Consider the following 20,562-nt stretch of genomic DNA (forward strand, 5'->3'; position numbering starts at 1 on the left):
TATCATATGGTGTGACAATCAAGTCATATGGCGTGACAAGCAGATATGTCACACCATTATTTTTTTTTTTGATTGATTATTTTTATTGACACAATGAATTTACATACAAGTACAGTGGACACATTAGAAAACATGTAGCACGGCCTTGGTACGGCAAAAAAAACATTCTGATCAATAGGAACATCCCAATAAGTCCTTTTACAGTCTTGATTCCATTGGAAGTCCTCGGCACTCATTTTACAGAACATGGCAATATTCGTTGCAATTGATAAAAATGTACTTCACTATATGTTCGGTGCAAACAATGTTACGTAACATGGCAATATTCCTTGCAATATATAAAAATATATACTTCACTATATGTTTGGTGCAAAAAAATGTTACAGAACATGGCAATATTCGTTGCATTTGATAAAAAAAAATATATATATATACTTCACTTATTATGTTCAGTGCAAAAAAGGGGGGGGGGGGGTTATTGGGGGGGACTCACTTTTCACCTGTCGCCAGGGAGAAAAGACTACTGCCTACGCCTCTGACCTCCTGAAAGATGAATTTTCAAGGCTGTTTTAAAGGAGGCCAGCGAGTTACTTGTTTTGAGGGAAATAGTCAAAGAATTCCACACTTCAGTGGCTGTATTGTAAAAGGAGAATTTCCCCATGTTTGTACTATGGATTTGTATTATTAAATCGTTGTTTGCGCTCCCTCTGGTGTTGTAGCTGTGGGTGTCGCTTACTTTTTGGAGGTGTTTGGTCAAATATGCGGGCACTGTGGGGGTTGATGATAGATTTGCATTGACTATTTTGAAGGTCAGACCCATTTTCAATTGTTTAACCCTGTCTTCTACATTGAGCCATCCTAGGCCCGCAAAATGAGTGGGGGAAATATGGGTCATGGGCCCCAGGTCGAGAAGTAGGCGAATCAATTTGTTTTGGGAAGTTTGAAGCTTTGTCTTGAGTGACATTTTGATGTTGGAGTACCAGGAGGTGCAGGCATAGTCGTAATGGGGCTGAATGATGGCACCAGCAAGAGTCCCAAGGGCCCTTTTGTTGATAAAAGGGGACATCCTGCCCAGGAATCTGGTTCTTTGGTTAACTTTTTTGATCACTGATGTTGCCATGCTATCCCCAGACAGGTATTTATCAAGAATACAGCCCAAATAGGTAATCTCTTCCTTGCTTGAGATTTCTGTGTCATCTACTTTGATCTTGAAATCGTTTATATTTATCTCCTTTAGGGAATGTCTGGACCCAAAAAGAATAGATTCCGTTTTACCTAGATGTAGTGACAGTTTGTTGTCAGTAAGCCAAACACGAATTTTGGTAACTTCAAAGCTAAGAGCTTCCTCAACCTGCAATTTGTTCTCACCTGAAATCAGGAGAGCTGAGTCGTCCGCGAACAGGAACAGTTTACAGTTACAGGCCGTATTCATGTCGTTAATGTATAGTAGAAACAGTAACGGCCCAAGAATGCTACCTTGGGGGACACCGCAGCTCACCGGGAGGGACGAGGACATGGTTCCGTTGATGTCCACCATTTGTTCTCTTCCCTCGAGGTAGGATTTCATCCATTTTATTGATGCGCTGTCAAAACCAATCGCCCTTAGTTTGTTCAATAATATAGAATGATTTACTGTATCGAATGCCTTTTGGAGGTCCAGCATGACCATACCGCAGTATTTGCCCGAGTCCACTTCACGTTTGATGTAGTCAGTTAGGTACAGCAGGCATGTATCAGTGGAATGAGATGTTCTAAAACCCGACTGGAATTCAAACAGCAGTTTGTTCTCGGCAAGGTAGCTGTTTATTTGTTCTTGAATGGATCTCTCTATTACCTTTGAGATCGAACTCAGGATGGAGACAGGGCGATAGTTGCCTGGTTCCAATTTACTTCCTTTTTTATATAATGGTATCACTCTAGCCATTTTGAAGTCCTGTGGGACGTGACAATTTGTGATGGATGTATTCGTAATGTGAGTTACGATAGGAGCGATGGAAACAGCTGCATCTCTAAGGTACCTGGTAGGTATATTATCTAGGCCAGTGGCCTTGTTAGATTGGAGGGCAATTAGTTTTTTCAGCACATCGTCTGTTTTTACGGGTTTGAACTTGAACGCATCTTTTTTTGCCCCTAGGTTTTCATAGTGTGCTACTATATGGTCATAGCCATATAGACCTGAATGTGGGGGAAGTTCACTGACCAATTTGGTGGCAATAGTGGTGAAGAAGCTGTTGAAGCAGTTTGCCACCACCAGTTTTTCGGTTTTAAGTGAGCCACTAGAAATTATACAGATATTTGTACTTTTTGTTTGTAGTTTATTGTTGCAGCCTAAATTTTTTAATGCCTCCCATAATTTTTGCGGATGTTTTTTGTTTTCCTCAATATTTTCATTTAAAAAGTTCTTTTTAGCCTTTTTAATCAAATTATTTACTGTGTTGCGTAGTTTCCTGCTTTTTACTAGTGTTTCCTCATTATTTGTTTTCCTGTATTCTGAGTGGGTTTTATTTCTGTGTTTAATTGCATTCATTATTTCTGTGTTCATCCATGGCTCGGAACGAGCTCTGACCCTGACCTTTTTTGAGGGTGCTAAATGATCTAATGCTGACAAAAATATTTCTTTAAAACGAGACCAGGTCTCCTCGACTGAGGAGCATTTTAAAACTTCTGACCAATCCATGTTGTCTAGTGCAGTAGTTAGGGCTTCAGGGGAATAATGTTTCATGGATCTACAGGTCCTTGTGGTGTGACACTGTACTGCGGCCCTATGTGGAATTTTTCGTGTGCAGAAGATTATGTTATGGTCGCTCATGTTACATTCTATGACTCCGTTATTTTTTATTCTAGATTTATCTGATGCTAATATAAGGTCTATGGTGGTACGAGAGTTATGGCTTATCCTTGTGTATTGTTTGATCATTTGGGTAAGATTGTGTAAAATACAGAAGTGTTTGAAGGTTTTGAAAATGGGAGTGTCTTTCCGATGGATGTTGGTATTAAAATCTCCTGTTAAAATCACCTCTGCGCTCCCTAAACCCGCCACATGCTTCTCCATGAGGTCATAAAATGAGTTTTGGTCTGGAGGTCTGTAGATGGCCCCAATTATCAGAGGCTTTGCACTAGGAAAAATTATTTTTATCCAGACAGATTCGGTGTCCATTCCTAGTTCTGGTAGTACAGTATATGTTATGTCTGCTCTTACATATATGCATACCCCACCCCCCCAACGGTCCCTGTCCTTCCGGATTACTGTATAGCCTTTGATCTCTATCTCTGTGTCTGTGCAGGAATCATCCAGTTTGGTTTCAGAGAAAGAGAGTATTCCCACTTTCCCATTGCCAAACATAGATTTTAATTCTGACAACTTTGATTTGCATTTCAAACTGTTTATATTTAAATGGATTATGTGGAGACCTCTACCTGAAAATAATGCGTCCATGTCATTTGTAGAGTGATATTGATTGTTGTTAGCTGGCTCTGGGGTGACAATGGGGGGGAGAGGAGGTGGTGTAAAAATGTCATTTATGGCCTTTAAACCATTCGTATTAGGCCTAATTATTAGAGATTGGGATGGGAGAGTGGTTGAGCTATTATTAAGATCATGTAAATCGTGTGCTGTAATTGTTGGAGTATAACATGGCATTGAATTATTGTTATGAATTACAACCTGAGTTTTAATTGTTTTAGTTATTGTATTTTTAGCAGTTGTTGGTCCGAGCCCGTTAGACAGTGGGCTGGAAAGCGGGGCGGAACTGGTCAGCTTGGGAGTCGGACCAGGGGGACGTCATTTTTTGACGGACCCATCTGTGGCATGCAGCTGCCGGACGTAAACAGCTAGGTTAGTCGAGAGGGCTTGGCTTCCCCGTCTATTGGGATGCAGGCCATCGCGGTTATAGAATGAGCTACGATCCCAGAACAAATTAAAATTATCTACAAAGTTAAAATTGTGAGATCGACAGAGTCGCCTTAGCCAGGAGTTCAAACTGACTATTCTGCTGAAGCGCTCGTCCCCGCGGCCATAGGTCGGAATAGGACCAGAGAGGGAGAACGAGATGCCACTGTTTACCAGGAAATCAATCAGGTGTAGATAATCTAGCTTTAATTGCTCGGAGCCACGAAGAGCCGCCGTATCATTTGTGCCAGTGTGGATCAGGACCTGTGTAATCGACGAGGGGAATGCTGTGAAGATATCGGGGAGTTTATTTAAGATGTCCAAAACAGTGGCACCAGGAAAACAGTGCGTTACGGAGTTGGAGTTTGGGAAGTGGATATGCTTCACGATGCTGTCCCCAATAATCGCGACTGAGGGAGATTTGCGTGGAGGAGCAGTGGACGTGATTTGGTGCGGCATGGAGGATGGCTCTACTCGTGGAGACGGGACCCGTCTTGGGGGAGTGGATCTCCGGACCGAGTGTGCTCTGTGTCCCCCAGACTGGCGTCGTACGGCCTCTTTCAACTGACTTTTACGACCCTTACTTTGTCTAGGATCCGACACTTTGGATCTCACCGAGGTGGGTGGTGGTGCAAAATGGCCATTTGACCGCCCCTGGTTTGCTGGGGGGTTTTCGTGGCCGGACAGAGGGGGAAAGTCACCCATATCCAGTAGCGAAAATCTATTTCTGGTGGTTAATGACTTTGTCGGTCCTAGGGGTGAGAGGGGGGGGGGATCTTCTACGATTTCCACCAGTGACTAGGGACCACGGGACTGCTGGTGTGGAGCTGACCGGGGCACCATCACGGATGCTGCCGACTGCAGCCCCTCTGTAGAGGGCCGGGACGGTGTCGTCGAGCTCCCCACAGGCGCGGGCCCCGCTGAGGTGGAGTGGGGGGAGCCGGCAGGGAACGGTGTCATCCAGCGTGACTGCCTTGGAAACGGTGGCCGTTGCCCCGATGTGGATCTCGGGGTCGGAGGATCCTTCCTTTGGAGCCGGGGAGGTGTCGTCTTCATCTGGACATATGGAGTCGAGGAATGTTTCTGTGTCTTTGATTTGATGGAGTCGGGTTACTCTGAACTTCAGCTCGGACACCTCCTGGGAGAGACGGTGACATCCCTCGCAGCCGGGTGACAAGGTAGGTGGAGCCATGCCCGAGGGCATGGTAGCTGGGGGTGAAAAAGCAACTTTGGCGAGTAAATTGTGAATGAAATAATGTAGCTGCTAGATGAGGGGCATGGGAAGTGAGCACTAAGCACTTAGCGGCGTGGAAATACACCTACTCGCATGGGCCACATAGGTGGCCCGGTGAGGTGGATGGTCTCAGACAGTGGTGATAGTGTAGTCCTGTACAGAAATGTACCTACCGGCGTGGGCCACTTATAACGTGGCCCGGTGCGGGGAGTAGACTCAGCGTATCCTCCGGGTGGTTTCCAGGGTTAGCCCCGGGGAGTAGCTCACGCTCGCTGGATGCCAGGAGCAGTGGGTTGGTAGCGGCCAGTAGCAGGCTAGCGGCACCAGCGTAGATTCCGGTGTCGACCGGGTCGTGATGGGTCCTCACGGTGTTTAGGCTTTAAAAGCAGATATCCCAAAAGTAAAATCCGCCAGGGTCAGAGTGGGAGACAGCCGATTTTGGGCTGTCATGTATGTCGGATCTTGTCCAGCTGCTAGCTGTCAGGCAGCCGAGGCAGGTAGCTTTTGAGCGCCCGACGGCAGCACAGGTCTGCTAAGATGTCCGAAAAGTTTAAAAACCAAAAGTCTGATCATTAAAAATAGACCGAGTATGGTGACATGACCAGATACTTCCGTCATAAAAAGCGTAAAAATGGAAAAAGGACCCAAACAAATAACTTAAAATAGCAGTTTTCTGCCGAGCTTCAGCAGAGCTTCAGAGCTTATGATGAAGTGTCACACCATATTACGTTTTCTGCATTTAGGTTTACCTTGAGGCTACTAGGTACACATTAGCATGCTAACAACATGCTAGCTATAACAAAGCAACCTAGATTTACATGTAATTATGACCAAAACTTTAAATAACTTTAGCTTTTTTAATGAAAAGGTGTCACACCAACAGACATCCAGAAGTGGTGCACTTGTCAAAGTTTCAACAAGATGGCATTTCATGAAAATGTTAAAATCATAACTCACCTCAGACACCTGTCTTGCAGTTGTGCTGGGAGTGCTGAATAGCCTTACAGAAGAAGGACCTCTCTAGCCAATAGGTGTCCAAATAATTGCCTGTTTAATTTTTCCAAACTAGTGTCACACCAAATCATTTTGGTTTGGGGGACAAAATGTTTTTGATCAGAAATGACTGAAAACATTATGCTTTGACTTTGAAAAGATATAGGCTCACAAATAGACATTTTTTTTTAGCCTAAATTCATTTTCAAATGATTTTTAGCAATTATTTTTCTTAGTTTTATTCAAGTTCCCACTTTGAGAAACAAGGTCAGGACAGTCACACCATATGAGTTTTGCCATGTTTGGTTGAAAATGCTGAAGAAATGAGGAATGAAATGTTTTAATCTTGAGTAAGTTCACATAAAGCTTAATGTCCTGCACAATATTCAGAAGGTTTTTGACAAATATAGTTTTTATTTATACATGTTTGACACCGAGGACAGCGAAAACGTTACGTCACGTCACGTCACCCACCCATGTATATAGCACATTAGCAGATCTACAAGCTCATTGTGCAGCAAAAAAAAAAAAAAAAAAAAAACATTTTAAGATGTCGTGGTCAAATCCATATAATTTCGGGGCTCCTTGACAGACAGAGGCATCGAGTTGGGAAGGATGTGCAACAGGTCAATGCTTTGAGTGAACGGATGGAGGAAAGTGTCGGGAGTTAAAAATTGAATCTGCATAGCCATTTTGGCTAACAACTCTTCTCTCAGTGAGGGCTGTTTCCCTTCCGGGGCGACTGGTATCATATCATATATCATATCATATCATATCATATCATATAATTCTATCCAGAGGCAAAATATGGGCCAAATAAGGAATACAACTGTATATTGAAGAATTCAAAGGTGACAATTTACAATTTAGGCATTTAGCAGACGCTCTTAATCCAGAGCGATTTACAATAAGCAAGGTAATACATCAATACAATAAGCAAGGTGACAGTGGTGATCTAGAACATAGCAGGCAAAAGATTATCCGCAGAAGTCCAACGACTACTCAAATGTAATATCAGACTGTGTGGTGTACAGAATAGTCCCCACTTCTTGTCTCTCTCGCCTGGGGTTGTCCTTGGCCTGAAAGCCTTTGAAGGCCGCCAGGGCTATATAAATGCCGTCCATGTACCATTTTACCACGTTCCAAACCCTTGTAACGGCGGCTCGGCCGCTGAATCACGCCAGCACTTGACAAAATCTATTTGATGGTTGTTAAAAAAGGGAGGCCTGTCACCATCCTGAGGGTGACGGTATAGAGCAAGAGAAGGCAAAGACTTGGACTGTGAAATTTAAAGTGAAATGTTAGCAAGAGAAAAAAAAGAGACAAGCAGAGGGAGATAGATGAGTCACCCTCTCTCTCTGTCATGGATGTCTTCCAGCTAAACAGGCTTCAAAGTCCTAGAATGAGCGCGAGCAGTCGCAAACTCTGATTTGCTAAAGCTCCCATTGTTGCAATCCCTCTCTGTGTGTTTGTGTGCAGTATGCGCCTTTATCCAAGGAGCTTTACATAGATTGCGCATTACATTCACCCATCCACACACATTCATACACCGATGGCGAAGGAAACCATGCAATGCACCAACCTGGGAGCAATTAGGGGTTCAGAGTCTTACTCAAGGACACCAACTCTGGGGGAGCCCGGGATCAAACTGGGAACCTTCCGGTTGTCAAGCAGCCACTCTACCCCTGAGCCACTGCCGCGCGTGCGTGCGGCATTTATACAATTGCTGGCATTGCTGGCAAAACTGGCATTCATAAAATTGTCCCCCTGACATGTATATGTCCTCACAAGTAATACCAATGTACTGTGCACGCGTGTGTGCATGCGTACACTGTGTGTGTGTGCGTGCGTGCGTGTGTGTGCGTTTGCGTGCGTGTGTGTGTGTTTGGCAGAAGGCCTGTTTTGGTGATTTAGCGTAACAGAAGGCTGGGCTCCTCCTCACAGGGGGAAAGCAATCTTTGTTTAGTTTTTTTGACAAAGTCCTCGCAATCACAGAGACATAAAGCACATCCCTGTTGGTTTAAGAGCCATGGGAATGGAATGGATGGCAGCGTCTGGGGGCCCATTACCAAGAGTGTGTGTTTGTATATTATATATAGGTGTTGGCGGGCGCAATGCGCGGGGAAGCTGTTCCCAACACTCAACCATGTCCTGCTGTGTGTCGAGCGCTTTGGATATCACCACTGGTGGCAAAACTACTCACATTTTATACTTAAAGCGGCACTATGTAACTTGTTTTTGAATGAATAAAAATGTGTCCCATCTGTATGGTAGAGTTTGCTATTACAATATAACTTATACGATAATAATAATATTAATAGTAAAAATAATAACCAGTAAGATGCCCTAAGGGTGAGAAGCGCACATGGGCGCGTGCACATGGGTGCTTTGGCATGTATACGCTTCTGCTGAGCTTGTCGAGTCATCACTGTGATGTCTGAACAGGTCAGCTATATTCATATATGGAGTCTGTTAAGTTAAGCGAACCTTAGGCGACAGAGCCTTCAGTGTGGCAGCCCCTACCCTGTGGAACTCTCTACCATTGGAGATTCGCTATGCTCCAACACTGGACTCTTTTAAGGCTGCATTGAAAAGACACCTATTCACTCAGGTTTATGGCACTTAGTTGTTTGTATAGAGTTTTGTAAAGCGCCTTGGGTTTATGAAAGGCGCTATATAAATGCAAGTTATTATTATTATTATTTTTACGTGAGGTCCGATGTAGAGGTATTGACCAGCTCCATATGGAGATCTAGGTGATGATCCAGTCATCTCCATATATGGGTATCCATGGTTTGATGATGTCAGTGTCATGATCTTCATTATGGATATCCATGCAGGTGATGATAGTCAGCAGTCTTGATTTGCAAATGAATTCTGTCTTGGCCATAAGGAGCGTCCATATATGGGCATTGCCAAATATGGGCTAAATATTGATGACATCAGGGATCTCCATATATGATTACCAGAACAGGCTGTCTTGGTCATATATGGAGCGTGACAGTCAACAATGTGATGTCACAACAGGTCAGCTATAGACATTGAGGCCTTACTGACTCACTGACTGACGGACAGGATCTGCCGGGTTTCATAGTAAACTGTGACCTACGGTCGCAATATTAATATAGGCCTCACTCTTTGAGGTGTCGTCCCTGAACTGGACAGTTACAGACAAAGACACATCGAGGCGACGAGTAGAAATAGAGAGAGAGAGACAGAGAGAGACAGAGTTTCTCGCCTATACAACGTGCAGAATCATTTTTGTTTACTTTGTTGGAGTAGCTCTTTAAACTAGAGTGTTCTAAACAGTGTAATTCTTCCAAAAAGGCTAATAAGCAGGTTTTCTTTTAGTTTATCCTCAGTCCAAATCTATGCCTCTGTTTGGTTGTTTATACTCTATCTGTGTGTGTGAGTGAGTGTTCCCAGAGAGAACTGTACACACTTCGATTGGTTATAAAACGTTTGATAGCTTCTGAGATGTATTGATTTGCGAAGTAGAATCACTTGCGACGGCACGTGTCGACCTGCAACAGTGCAATTTCAGCAATGGATTTTTTTTGCACTGTTGTATTGTTTATGATTTAGTAGGACATGCATTTATGAAGGAAAAAAACGATGGAGATACAAGTTTGCTGCCCGAAAGCAATGACATACTCCATTGACATGTGATGTTCAACCCAGATTCAGTTCAAGCAAAGGGTTGAATTTGTTCTTCTGCTATGCCACACGTAAATCGCTACTCTGAAGGAACACTTACAGGTGGCTGCAACTTGAAAACCTACTGTTTAAACCCTTTTTTTTTTTTTTTTTTGTATCTGTTTTCTGGCTGTTACATGATGTTTTGTTGTTCATAGTATTGTTGTATATTTGTCTCTCATCTAATGTCTAAATCTAAATCTCAATGAAATTAATAGCCTACAAACGAGGACCCCAATGTAAACAAGCCATATAGTGCTTCCTTGGGTTTAAATGCTATTAGTAGACCTTGTATATGAACTTAACTGTCCTGTGCTTTTCCTATGCGAACTGCTAATGAAGTATTCCAACCATCAATCAATCAATGTATCGTATTGGCAGATTCTTGCCAATAAACAGTCCAAACCTGTGCTCACAGCATCATGGCAAGTACGGGGCTGCTGTTAACTGCACAAAACAATGGATTCTTTAGGCATTAATCGTTGTTGTTGTTGTTGTTGTTGTTGAATGTCTGTCTCTTTCTCTCTCTCGCTGCCAGGAGTGTACACCTTCGGCCTCTTCACAGTGGACATCTTCGTCAACGCGGGCCAGGTGGTGACGGGAAACCTGACGCCGTACTTCCTGACGGTGTGTAAGCCCAACTACACCGCCCTGGGCTGCCAGCAGGCGGTGCGCTACATCAGCCACCAGGAGGCGTGCACGGGCGACCCCGAGGACATCCTGCGCGCCCGCAAAACCTTCCCCTCCAAAGAGGCGGGGCTCAGCGTCTACGCGGCGCTCTACCTGGCCGTAAGTCCTGCTTCTAATCTCTGCTTCCAGAGAGTGGTCCAGGGATGAGTCCTAGAGCAGTGGTTCTCAACCTGTGCGTCAGGGTCCCCAAATTATTGCTCGTCAGGGTGGGGGGGTCCCCAATTCAAATATGATTATTTTGGGATGTCGTGGCCTGAAAAGGTTGAGAACCACTGATCTAGAGAGTGGTCCAGGGATGACGTTGTTCTGGAGTACGGAATCATAACATGTGGGCAGTGAGGATATTGCAAGTGGGCCACCTAATAATTGGCCCTGAGTTTTATTTATAACATTAAGGTTTGATATTTGTATACTGTTGAATGTCACCAATAATACACTAATAAGACGCCTCAGGGCGACAAGTTAGGGCGAGGTCGCGCCACAGTGATGTGGACATCAGGATTGTGGACATCAGGGATGTGGACACATTTGTATACTGTTGAAAGTCACCAATAATACACTAGTAAGATGCCTCAGGGCGACCTCGCCCTAAAGGGTGAGGTCGCACCACAGTGATGTGGACATCAGGGCTGTGGACACATCAGGGATTTCCAGATATGGGCATAAAAGGGATTTCTTCCCCTGGCATCACAGGGATCTCCACATCTCCATATATGGGCATAAAAGGGATTTGTTCCCCCCTGGCATCACAGGGATCTCTCTAACAGGCATCATTAATATTGATGACATCAGGGAACTCCATATATGGGCATAAAAGGTATTCTGTTAGTGTGACATCACAGTGAAGGCAGAGCGTGATGTCAGAGCAGCAAACCCATAGACCCTAAAAATGTGTACACGTGTACACGCGGACAAGCTGTGACGTGTCTCATGGTAAACTGCGACCTTCGGTCGCAATTACAGCAGAGTGGAAGAAACTATTTTGAATTCATAGGTTCATAGGTTTGATATTTGTATTGCGCCTCCTCATCCAGTTATTACACTGACCTGGGGGCGCAGGCCGAAGAACTAGAAAAGAAAGGGTGGAAAAAAGAGAGAAATGTAGGACAAGACAAAAAGACTAGAGTAGGTAAACAAGACAGTCAGTCACCAGGAGGAAGTTGAGGCTAAAATACACACACACACACACACACACACACACACACACACACACACACACACACACACACACACACACACACACACACGCACACACGCAAAGAAGGGAACAAAGGTGATCCTTGGAGGAGAATTGCGATTCTGGTTTTGTTGACAGTAATTGCTCCTCCATTACATTTTCTCTGATGCTCAGAAAAAGTGTTGCCATTCGTCCGTAATAGTTGTCTGGGATGAAACCTGGATAGAATATGAAATGTGACAACTAGCATTAAAGACCTAATGACAATGAACAAAATGTGTCTTTGACACTCATATCGGCATTCTGTGGTCATCATTTCTGAATTGTTTGGGGAAATATAAACATTTCAATACAGCAATGCATTGATATTAAAACAGAAAATGTTCACTTTTTAAAGCATGCTGTTTTTAATATCGAAGTAATTTAAAAAGCAAGTACAACAGCAATGTTCACTTTTTAAAGCATGCAGTTTTTAATATCGAAGCAATTTAAAAAACAAGTACAACAGCAGTTTCAACTCGACAGAGCGACTTACGCTCGTTTCTTGGCCTCGTTCTTGGTTCTCGTTCTAGGAGTATCTTTACTTTGACACGAGTATGGAGGTAGGTATTTCGTTAACATACATCTTCTCTTCTGACAGTACCTGGCACAAAATATTTTCAGATCGGGTTCGGTGGCCAAATACATAGCACTGCAAACCCTCAGCTGAAAATGTTTTCTGTCAGGGAGCCCCATAAGAGAAGCTTTGTGTATAAACTAGGGATGGGGAACCGATGAATGTCGATTAATTGATTACAGAAGAATAACGCAATGGGGGGAAAAAAAAGAATAGCGCACTTTAATCATGCTTAGTTTTTGAACCACGGAACCTTTCTCACTGGATGAGTTTCAGGCGTATCGATCATAGCGGTGCACAGGGCCGAGCCAAAGGTAGAGCGAACGGTGCGGTCGCTCAGGGCCCCGCACCTGCAAGGGCCCCGCGCTAGGCTTGGTTAATTGATTTAGTTATGTTTTCATATTAAATCTTCACACAAACACCGCAATCTGCAGGACGGAGACAGACCCTGTCAACCGATTGGCTGTGATATCTCCCTGACAACCAGCAACAACCAGTGAAACGGCTGACTGTCCCTTCGGGCTATGGGATTTAATGTATCTAGTCTTGAGACACGTACGGGATCAACTCGATTCAGCGTTCCCTTCCCTTCCGTTACTTATGAGAGAGTTGAGAGAGAGAGAGAGAGAGAGAGAGAGAGAGAGAGAGAGAGAGAGAGAGAGAGAGAGAGAGAGAGAGAGAGAGAGAGAGAGAGAGAGAGAGCATCATATCTGCGCGAGGTAAGGCCAGGGTAATGTTCTACAAAGTTATGAGGAATCCCCTCATCTAACTCATCTGACGATCTTGTCAGTGTCTGATTGATAGCTAGGGCCGGATTTATAATAGGGCTTGATGTGGGGGCACCAGGGGGGCACCAGAGGATCAACTGTAAACAAAAGATATTCAAATGAGCTAAGCTAAGTTAAGCTAACGTAGCTGTCTGTAATGACTGGATACACTTAAGGGTTTTGAAGAAACATTAGTGGTTAAATAACTGGTGCACTATTGTGTTGGAGTGCCTCCGTGCAGCCCCAGAGGCAAGGTGCTATCTATCCCTGATAGATTGGTTGTTTGATTGATTGATTGAAGACTTTAGAGGTTTGCATAGGAAAAGGTTCATGACAGTACAGTTCACTGGTACAAGGACAACTAAAAGGAGATCCGAGTAAGCTTTTCGGCTTATTTGCACAGGAAACCTTTATGTATCTCATATAACAACTGAGACCACACTATTAATTCATTATGCTAATGTATGGACGTCTCTGTTGTTTCATACACCATCTTCGGGCATATGCTACACTATTGTTATTTATCATTTGAGCTTGACTGTGATACATGTGGCTACATGATTGATTGATGTTTTTGTGGGATAGAGAAGCCAGGGCTTGTAGTTACTGGACTGTCGAAATTGTAGCTACAGTACCTGATAGATACTGTATGCTGATGGAGAAGGGGGAAAAAATCAAACCAAGTTTAAAGTGAGCGGTGGTGTGTCTGTGTGTGTGTGTCCTCATTAGGGTTGGGTATTGTCGGCGATACTTTTAATGGTATCGATTCACTGACCCGATACTATCGAGTATCGGTTCACGTAAAAACGAACGATACCTTGTTTCGATACTTTTGAATGCACCCCTTGCCGGTCGCATCTGTAACAGTTGGGCTACTGAAAGTTTAATGACTGCTCTAATGGTATACACTCGTTACTGTGAAAATAACCGAGAATAGCCTATAATGTTTATTATTATGATACTGATCCAACGTCTATAAAATAGCCCATAGAAAAAGGCAAATAATAATAATAAATAAAAAGTATCGAAAATGGTATCGAAAAAGGTATCGTATCGATTCCCAGGTATCGAAAAAGGTATCGTATCGATTAAAAGGTGAACGATACCCATCCCTAGTCCTCATAATGACTTTATCCGTTGTGGACAATAAAAGCAGCAGAATAAACATGCTACTGTCTTACCGTTTTAGAGGTAGAGTAGCTGCATAATTCCATTGCATTTATAGATGCACAGCCACTGAAAATCGTGTGCGCACACATACACGCAAACAATCACACCCGTGCTGCGGGGGGGGGGAGCTCGCACAGAGCTCGCACAGGACTTCGCACAGGGCCCCGCATTTGTCCGGCACAGCCCTGGCGGTGCACCAACCAACAGACAACAAACCAGCTAGTGCATGCAATGGGAGAAGAAGCCAATCAGACCGCTTTGCTTGGCCCAGTGGATGGGAAAGTTAGATTAAAAAACTGTATTCATTGATTCACTCTTATACCAAGATTTGTTTTAATAAAAAATAAACCTTCTCAGGTCAAATATTTACAGTATATGTGTTAAAACACGTGAATAATTTTGATTAATTAATTACAAAGTCTAATTAGAGTTGTTTATCGAGTCCCAGCCCTAAAAAATAAAATAGAAATGTGTCAATATGTTTAAAAAATGATCAGAAATAGCAGATACAAGCTTGTAGGCCTGCAACCGCTATTTCTTAATATAGCCAATGTATAAAGCATGGATTAAGGGGTTACAATGTTTGTGATGCTGTGTTAATACACTTTGCTGGGTCCCGGGCTCCTACGTTTAGAACCAATGGCTTACAAGATCTGCTATAATCAGTCCCAAGGCTCTCCTTTTGGGGATTCAAGCTGAAACCGTGAAATCAGTAAATCCGTTCCAAGACCCATTTTTCCTGTAGAGAACTGCTGCTGATTGGCAATTTATAAATGCCATTAACTCACTTAGCGCCGAGCGACTTTCGGGGCGACTAACTAATGATGGCGTTTGGTGCCGAGCGACTCGGAGCGACTTTTATATAAAAGCATTGTTTAAGCTTTTAATTTGGGTTGATAGACGGAGCGGAACGGTTAGCTTACCTTCGACTAGCATACAGATGAAAACCGTGAAAAAAAAGGATACGATTATGACGTCACCTTTAAGCCATAGCTTCCTGTTTACGTAGGCCTCTGTTAGCCGCTAGGCTCAATGCAAACCATCCGACCCTCACGTAGCTTCACTAGGTCGGATTTTGATTCGGAAACTTTCTGTGTGGCATCTATATACGTTCCGATGCCCATACCAATGGTGGTTTGAGACGATCAAGCACGAATTGAGCAGTATTGAGCTCAAATGGCGGCCCGCGGCCTGTCCATTGAATGTCAATGGAGAGCATGTCATTGTACCATCCTGTTATGTCATGAACCTTGTTTTTTATTCTGACTTAACATGGGACCATGGAAAGTCTATGAGCTATGGCTCACTCTAGTGGTCATCTTGTGGCATCCGCAGGCACGTGTACCTGTTTATGTAATGTGATTTTGGGGATTCAATATAGCTATTTCCTGGCGTTATAAGCGCAGATTCATATTGAAATCTGGCTCGCTCGGCGCTAAGTGAGTTAATAAAACTGCTGTAATCGCCAAAAATAAATTCTGCATCCGATGCTTCCAGTGATCCAAGAAGCATTTGGATATGCATCAACACTGCAGTGGGGGAGAGAGAGATTGTACCCACTCCCTCCCCGAAGAAATTTGTTACGAAATTGGTGTGATTACTGATAAATAATTGATACTTCAATCTGGTTTTCCTATTTGAAAAAAAAAAAAAAAAAAAAGACAAATGGAAAATGGAACGTATCTACTCTGAACCCTTGTCTCTCTCCTAGAGCCTGTCTGTAGTTACGTATGAAAATGGGCAGCCAAACACATTCTTTCGCCCATTTAAACCATTTTCTTTTGAAGCTAAATGGATTCTCTGCTTGACGCCTAGCTTATATGCTTCATTGTTCGACGCCATTGCAGACCGCAAATAGCGGAGATCTGCTATTTTTGTTCCACTACTACGCCAGTGGTTCTCAACCTGTGGGTCGGGACCCCCAGGGGAGTCCCCAAATTATTTTGGGGGGTCCCCTGATGATTTACGTAATGTGTAACATTGTCACGATACATGGCTGACGATACGATACATGGACGATATTGGTTCATTCATGGCGATATGATACGATTCGATTTAATGATTTAAAATCGATATAGTAACTATTTAGCAAAGAAAGTGTGAAAGGTGTGGATAGTGCAGGTTTTTAAGGGAAACATGTATTATGGATATAAATAAGTAAACAGTGATTATCTGCAAAATACATGAACATTGTACAAACCTGCACCTTGACATGAACCCAGAGATTATACACGTTTATCGATAGACCAGTGTAGCTATATGGAAAGGAAAAGTAATTAAACCCCTCCTTTTCATTTTTTCTTCTTAAAAATACTAAATACAATGCACAAGTAGGTAGTATCGATACAATCGATTCTTTGCACCGCCGATTCGATACGATACAAAATAAAACGATACGATTCGATTTTAGCTATTTTCATTTTGATATACTTCAATTTATTGAGTTAAAAACGATATTTCGATACAGTTACTATATCGTTACACCCCTAGATTACAGTAATCAGATTACATGTTTGACCGAGCCTCGGAAATACGGTAAAAACAATGAAAAATTGCGGCAGAAGCTACCAAATGAATTAAAATAAACCGGGCAATCAATGTGTTGAGGGAACTGAGGCGAACATACAGGCTACAGGTCATGTAGCAATTATATCTGTATAAAAAAAGTGGGCTGGGCTCCCAGATCAACACATTGTCAACAGACAACACCATAAATCTACTCTCACCATTCTATGTATGCGATAACGTCTTGCTGCGCAGTCATTATGGCTTATATGGACATGACAGGCTGATAATTCCCCGAGGCGCAGCCGAGAGGAATTATCAGCCTGAAGTGTCCATATACGCCATAATGACCAAGCAGCAAGACCTTATAGCACTTATTACCCGGCTAATAAATCAAATTAATAATTTGACTCAAAACTAAAAACAAAACAAAGAATTTCCTTGTTTACAGACGGCTGGAAGTATTCCACAAGTATTGCGCTGGGCGCCCCCCACAGCCCAAGACGGTCGCCTTGGAAAACAAGGAAGTGCTGATCAAATAGAATCCATTTTCTGATAATGCGTCGTCTATTACTCGCCTCAAATGTTTTGAAAAACTTTCTTGAGCGCAATGTTTAGTTGTAAATGACGCTGTGTCTTTGTTTACATGGCTGACATGTTGGATACGGCACTACATTCACGCAGTGCAGCCTGACTGCAGCAGGTGTTCTGAGCCGTTGATTAGGCAGTGGTGAATTATAGAGCGGAGCGGTCATTATACGCCTATAATTCACCGCTGATTTCAGCGCTCGACCAATCAGAATCAAGCATTCAACCAAGCCGGGTAATAATTGCTTCTAATGCAGAGCAAATACATTATCATAATGAAAACATCTGCACAGCCAAAATGACACAATTAAACTATCAGACAAATAGTCACTGCTTGCTTAATGTTCGCACCTTCACGCACATGTTAGGGTGATAGATAGACAGTCCTTAATATTATAGTTTGATCGATTTTCAAAAAAAAAAAAAAAAAGACAGAGGCGCAAAGATCAAAGAGAGAGAGAGCTCAATCCATGATGTCACCTCATTAATGCCTCATTATAAGTAACTGGCAGGCTTTCATTTCGTACAAAATCTATTTACAGCAATGCCACTTTACATATCCGTACACGCGTACAGTATGAGAACTCAATACATTTTAGAAATGGGGCTTAAGTGTGGTGCTCAGAGGTTTGGCAGCAGGGCTGTGTTTTTCCACTCCACGAGACCAGTGAAAGGAAAGATTACAATAATTACAGACATTCCCATCTCAAAGATTCCATGAGAGAGAGAGAGAGTCATAACGTGCGCGTCACGTTATGACATATGCACGCTGATATGCAAACTGAGTTTTGGCACAGCGTCCTCCAGTGGCCTTGTCTCGTTACTGAACGAGTTTGGCGTACGTTGTGTTAAAAGGAAACGATGAAAACCGTCACATCTTGTCAGTAATGTCAGAGGGTAACGCCTCAATGACCTACAAGAAATCTTGTGAAATAAAATGTCGCCAACCAATCATCAAGGACGATGATACACGAAAGAAGAAGACCTATGACATCACATTGTTTGACATCACATTGTGACATCACATTCCATCCTTGTCCCTTGTATGCCCATCTTTATATTACAAAAGAGTAAGTGATCTACTTCCGGGTCATGTATCGCTAACTTAAATACCAAACCACTTGGCCAAGATGTACTACATATGTACTAAATATAGCTTAAAAAACACCCATGTCACCTTTGCAAGATGTTGTTTCCAAACCTCTGTATACAGTTGTATTCGTTATTACCCTCATATTTTGCCTCTGTATAGAATAGTCCGCCGGTCAAATATGTCCGACCGGAAACGTGCGCTGCGGCACAATAGTTCCGCCACAATAGTTCCCCCCCCAATTTTTTTTTTTTTCTTAACGTTTTATTTTATTTATTTATTTTAACTTTTTTTTTAACTTTTTTTTTTAACTTTTTTTTTATTTTTTTATTTTTTTAACTAGATGTGAGCGGCCAGAAGGGCCGCGACCCTCTAGTATTATATATTTGGGCGGGGGATGAGCGAGTCACGTCATGACTTTGGTGCTCTATGGCTGTGCATAGAGCCAATTAATTCAGAGGACTGGTTACAGGCCCTTCACACAAGGGACATGACAGCTCTGGGTGTTGCAAAACCACTGTGATTCTGGCCTCTGCAGCAGGTTGTGACTCATTGCGGAAGATAATTGGGATCTTTTGCTGCTCGTTGGAGGGTTGTAACTTGTAACCCTTCTTTATCTCTCCATAATGCCTTACACAAGAAACAAACATATCGGCTATCCAGCCTTTGTCAGTGTGTAATATTCTATTCTCTTATGGGGGTCCATGGCAGGGGCGTCATTTGAGTTGGGATACCCCCCTAGTGTTCACATTTAACCTTAAATTCAGTTATTTTATCCATATTATCCCCAATTCTGAATAGTTTTCGCAGATTAATCTGATTTTGTTGCAATCGATACCCATCCATCTACATGTGACACGTGTTATAATTTACATTAGCGGTATATTGTTAAATGAAACCATTCTTTTATTAACCACTTTCTAAGCGAACGTCTTCAAACATTTTATCTTTTTGCCCCCCAAACAATTAGCAAAAATATTAGATCCACCATTTTCACTATTTTCGAAATGGGGCTCAAGTATAAGTGTTATTGACTGAAATAACTGAAATAAGTGAAATTATGCCTATTGCTCCCTGGCAACAAAATATTTTCAGATTGCGGGTCTGCAGCCAAATAAATATCAATTTGGGGGCTCTTGACATGAAGCGAGTGGCTTCACAGGATCAATTTAGACACGTTTTCTCCCCTGTCCTCTCCGTCTATTCCTCAGATGGGATCCAATTTTGCTATGACTTTTGAGTATGTATGGCTTTACGCACGCACGCACATGCACACACACACACACACACACACACACACACACACACACACACACACACACACACACACACACACACACACACACACACACACAAACTACTACTATTACGATATTATGTCAACCTTTAAGTCTTCTAACATAAGCTCTAACATAAGCCCTAATCCTAAAACTGCACCCTATTGAGTTAAGAACCAGGAAAATGTGGTTTTCTTCAGGAGGTGTTCGTCAAATGTTCCCTCAACTGGGGGGGCATTTGATCCTCACAAGAACAGAAATTAAGTATTTAAACACGCATATGTTGCACTCACGCGGACACACGCACACGCACACGCACGCACGCACGCACGCAAGCACGCACACACACACACACACACACACACACACACACACACACACACACACACACACTGACACACACACACACACACACACACACACACACACACACACACACACACACACACACACACAAGTGGTGTCTTTTGACATCCTCCAGCAGGAATGTAAATGTCCCTCATCTCTTCCTGCTGGCAGACCAAAGTGAAAGGATGAAAGGAAAAGGACATCAATCTATTTTGTGTGATTGTGTGCCACAGTGTGATGCCGCGGCGGCCTCTCTCTGTGTCGGCGCGAGAGCGAGCGTGTTGTCTGGGCGAGCTGACGAGCGGTGAGTGAGTGTATATCCGGGGATGAATGGCCTCGGGCCCCGCATGGTTCCTGCTCCGGCTCCACGATGCAGGGGACAGCAGATTGGGTTTGTTATCTAGGTCATCTAGCAAAGGCCCTTGTGTGTCGTCTTACAGCTCCAAGCTCGGCACACGCACACGCACGCACACACACACACTAATATGTCCAAGAGACATTATGTGATATCGTCACATATCC

General features: G+C 43.2%; 1 protein-coding gene across 1 annotated transcript in view; it reads left to right on the forward strand.

Annotated features, from left to right (window-relative positions):
* The window catches only part of plppr5b (phospholipid phosphatase related 5b), a gene marked incomplete at both ends in the record, with an annotated part of 157,411 nt that overhangs the window by 93,615 nt on the left and 43,234 nt on the right, over positions 1 to 20,562 (forward strand). The window contains one exon of the mRNA XM_080751612.1: positions 10,351 to 10,601. Within this exon, the coding sequence (XP_080607738.1) occupies positions 10,351 to 10,601 (251 nt within the window). The remainder of the gene's footprint in view (positions 1 to 10,350; positions 10,602 to 20,562) is intronic.

Source organism: Nannobrachium achirus (genome assembly GCF_963921795.1).
Source record: "Nannobrachium achirus genome assembly, chromosome: 21".
Taxonomy (NCBI): Eukaryota; Metazoa; Chordata; class Actinopteri; order Myctophiformes; family Myctophidae; genus Nannobrachium; species Nannobrachium achirus.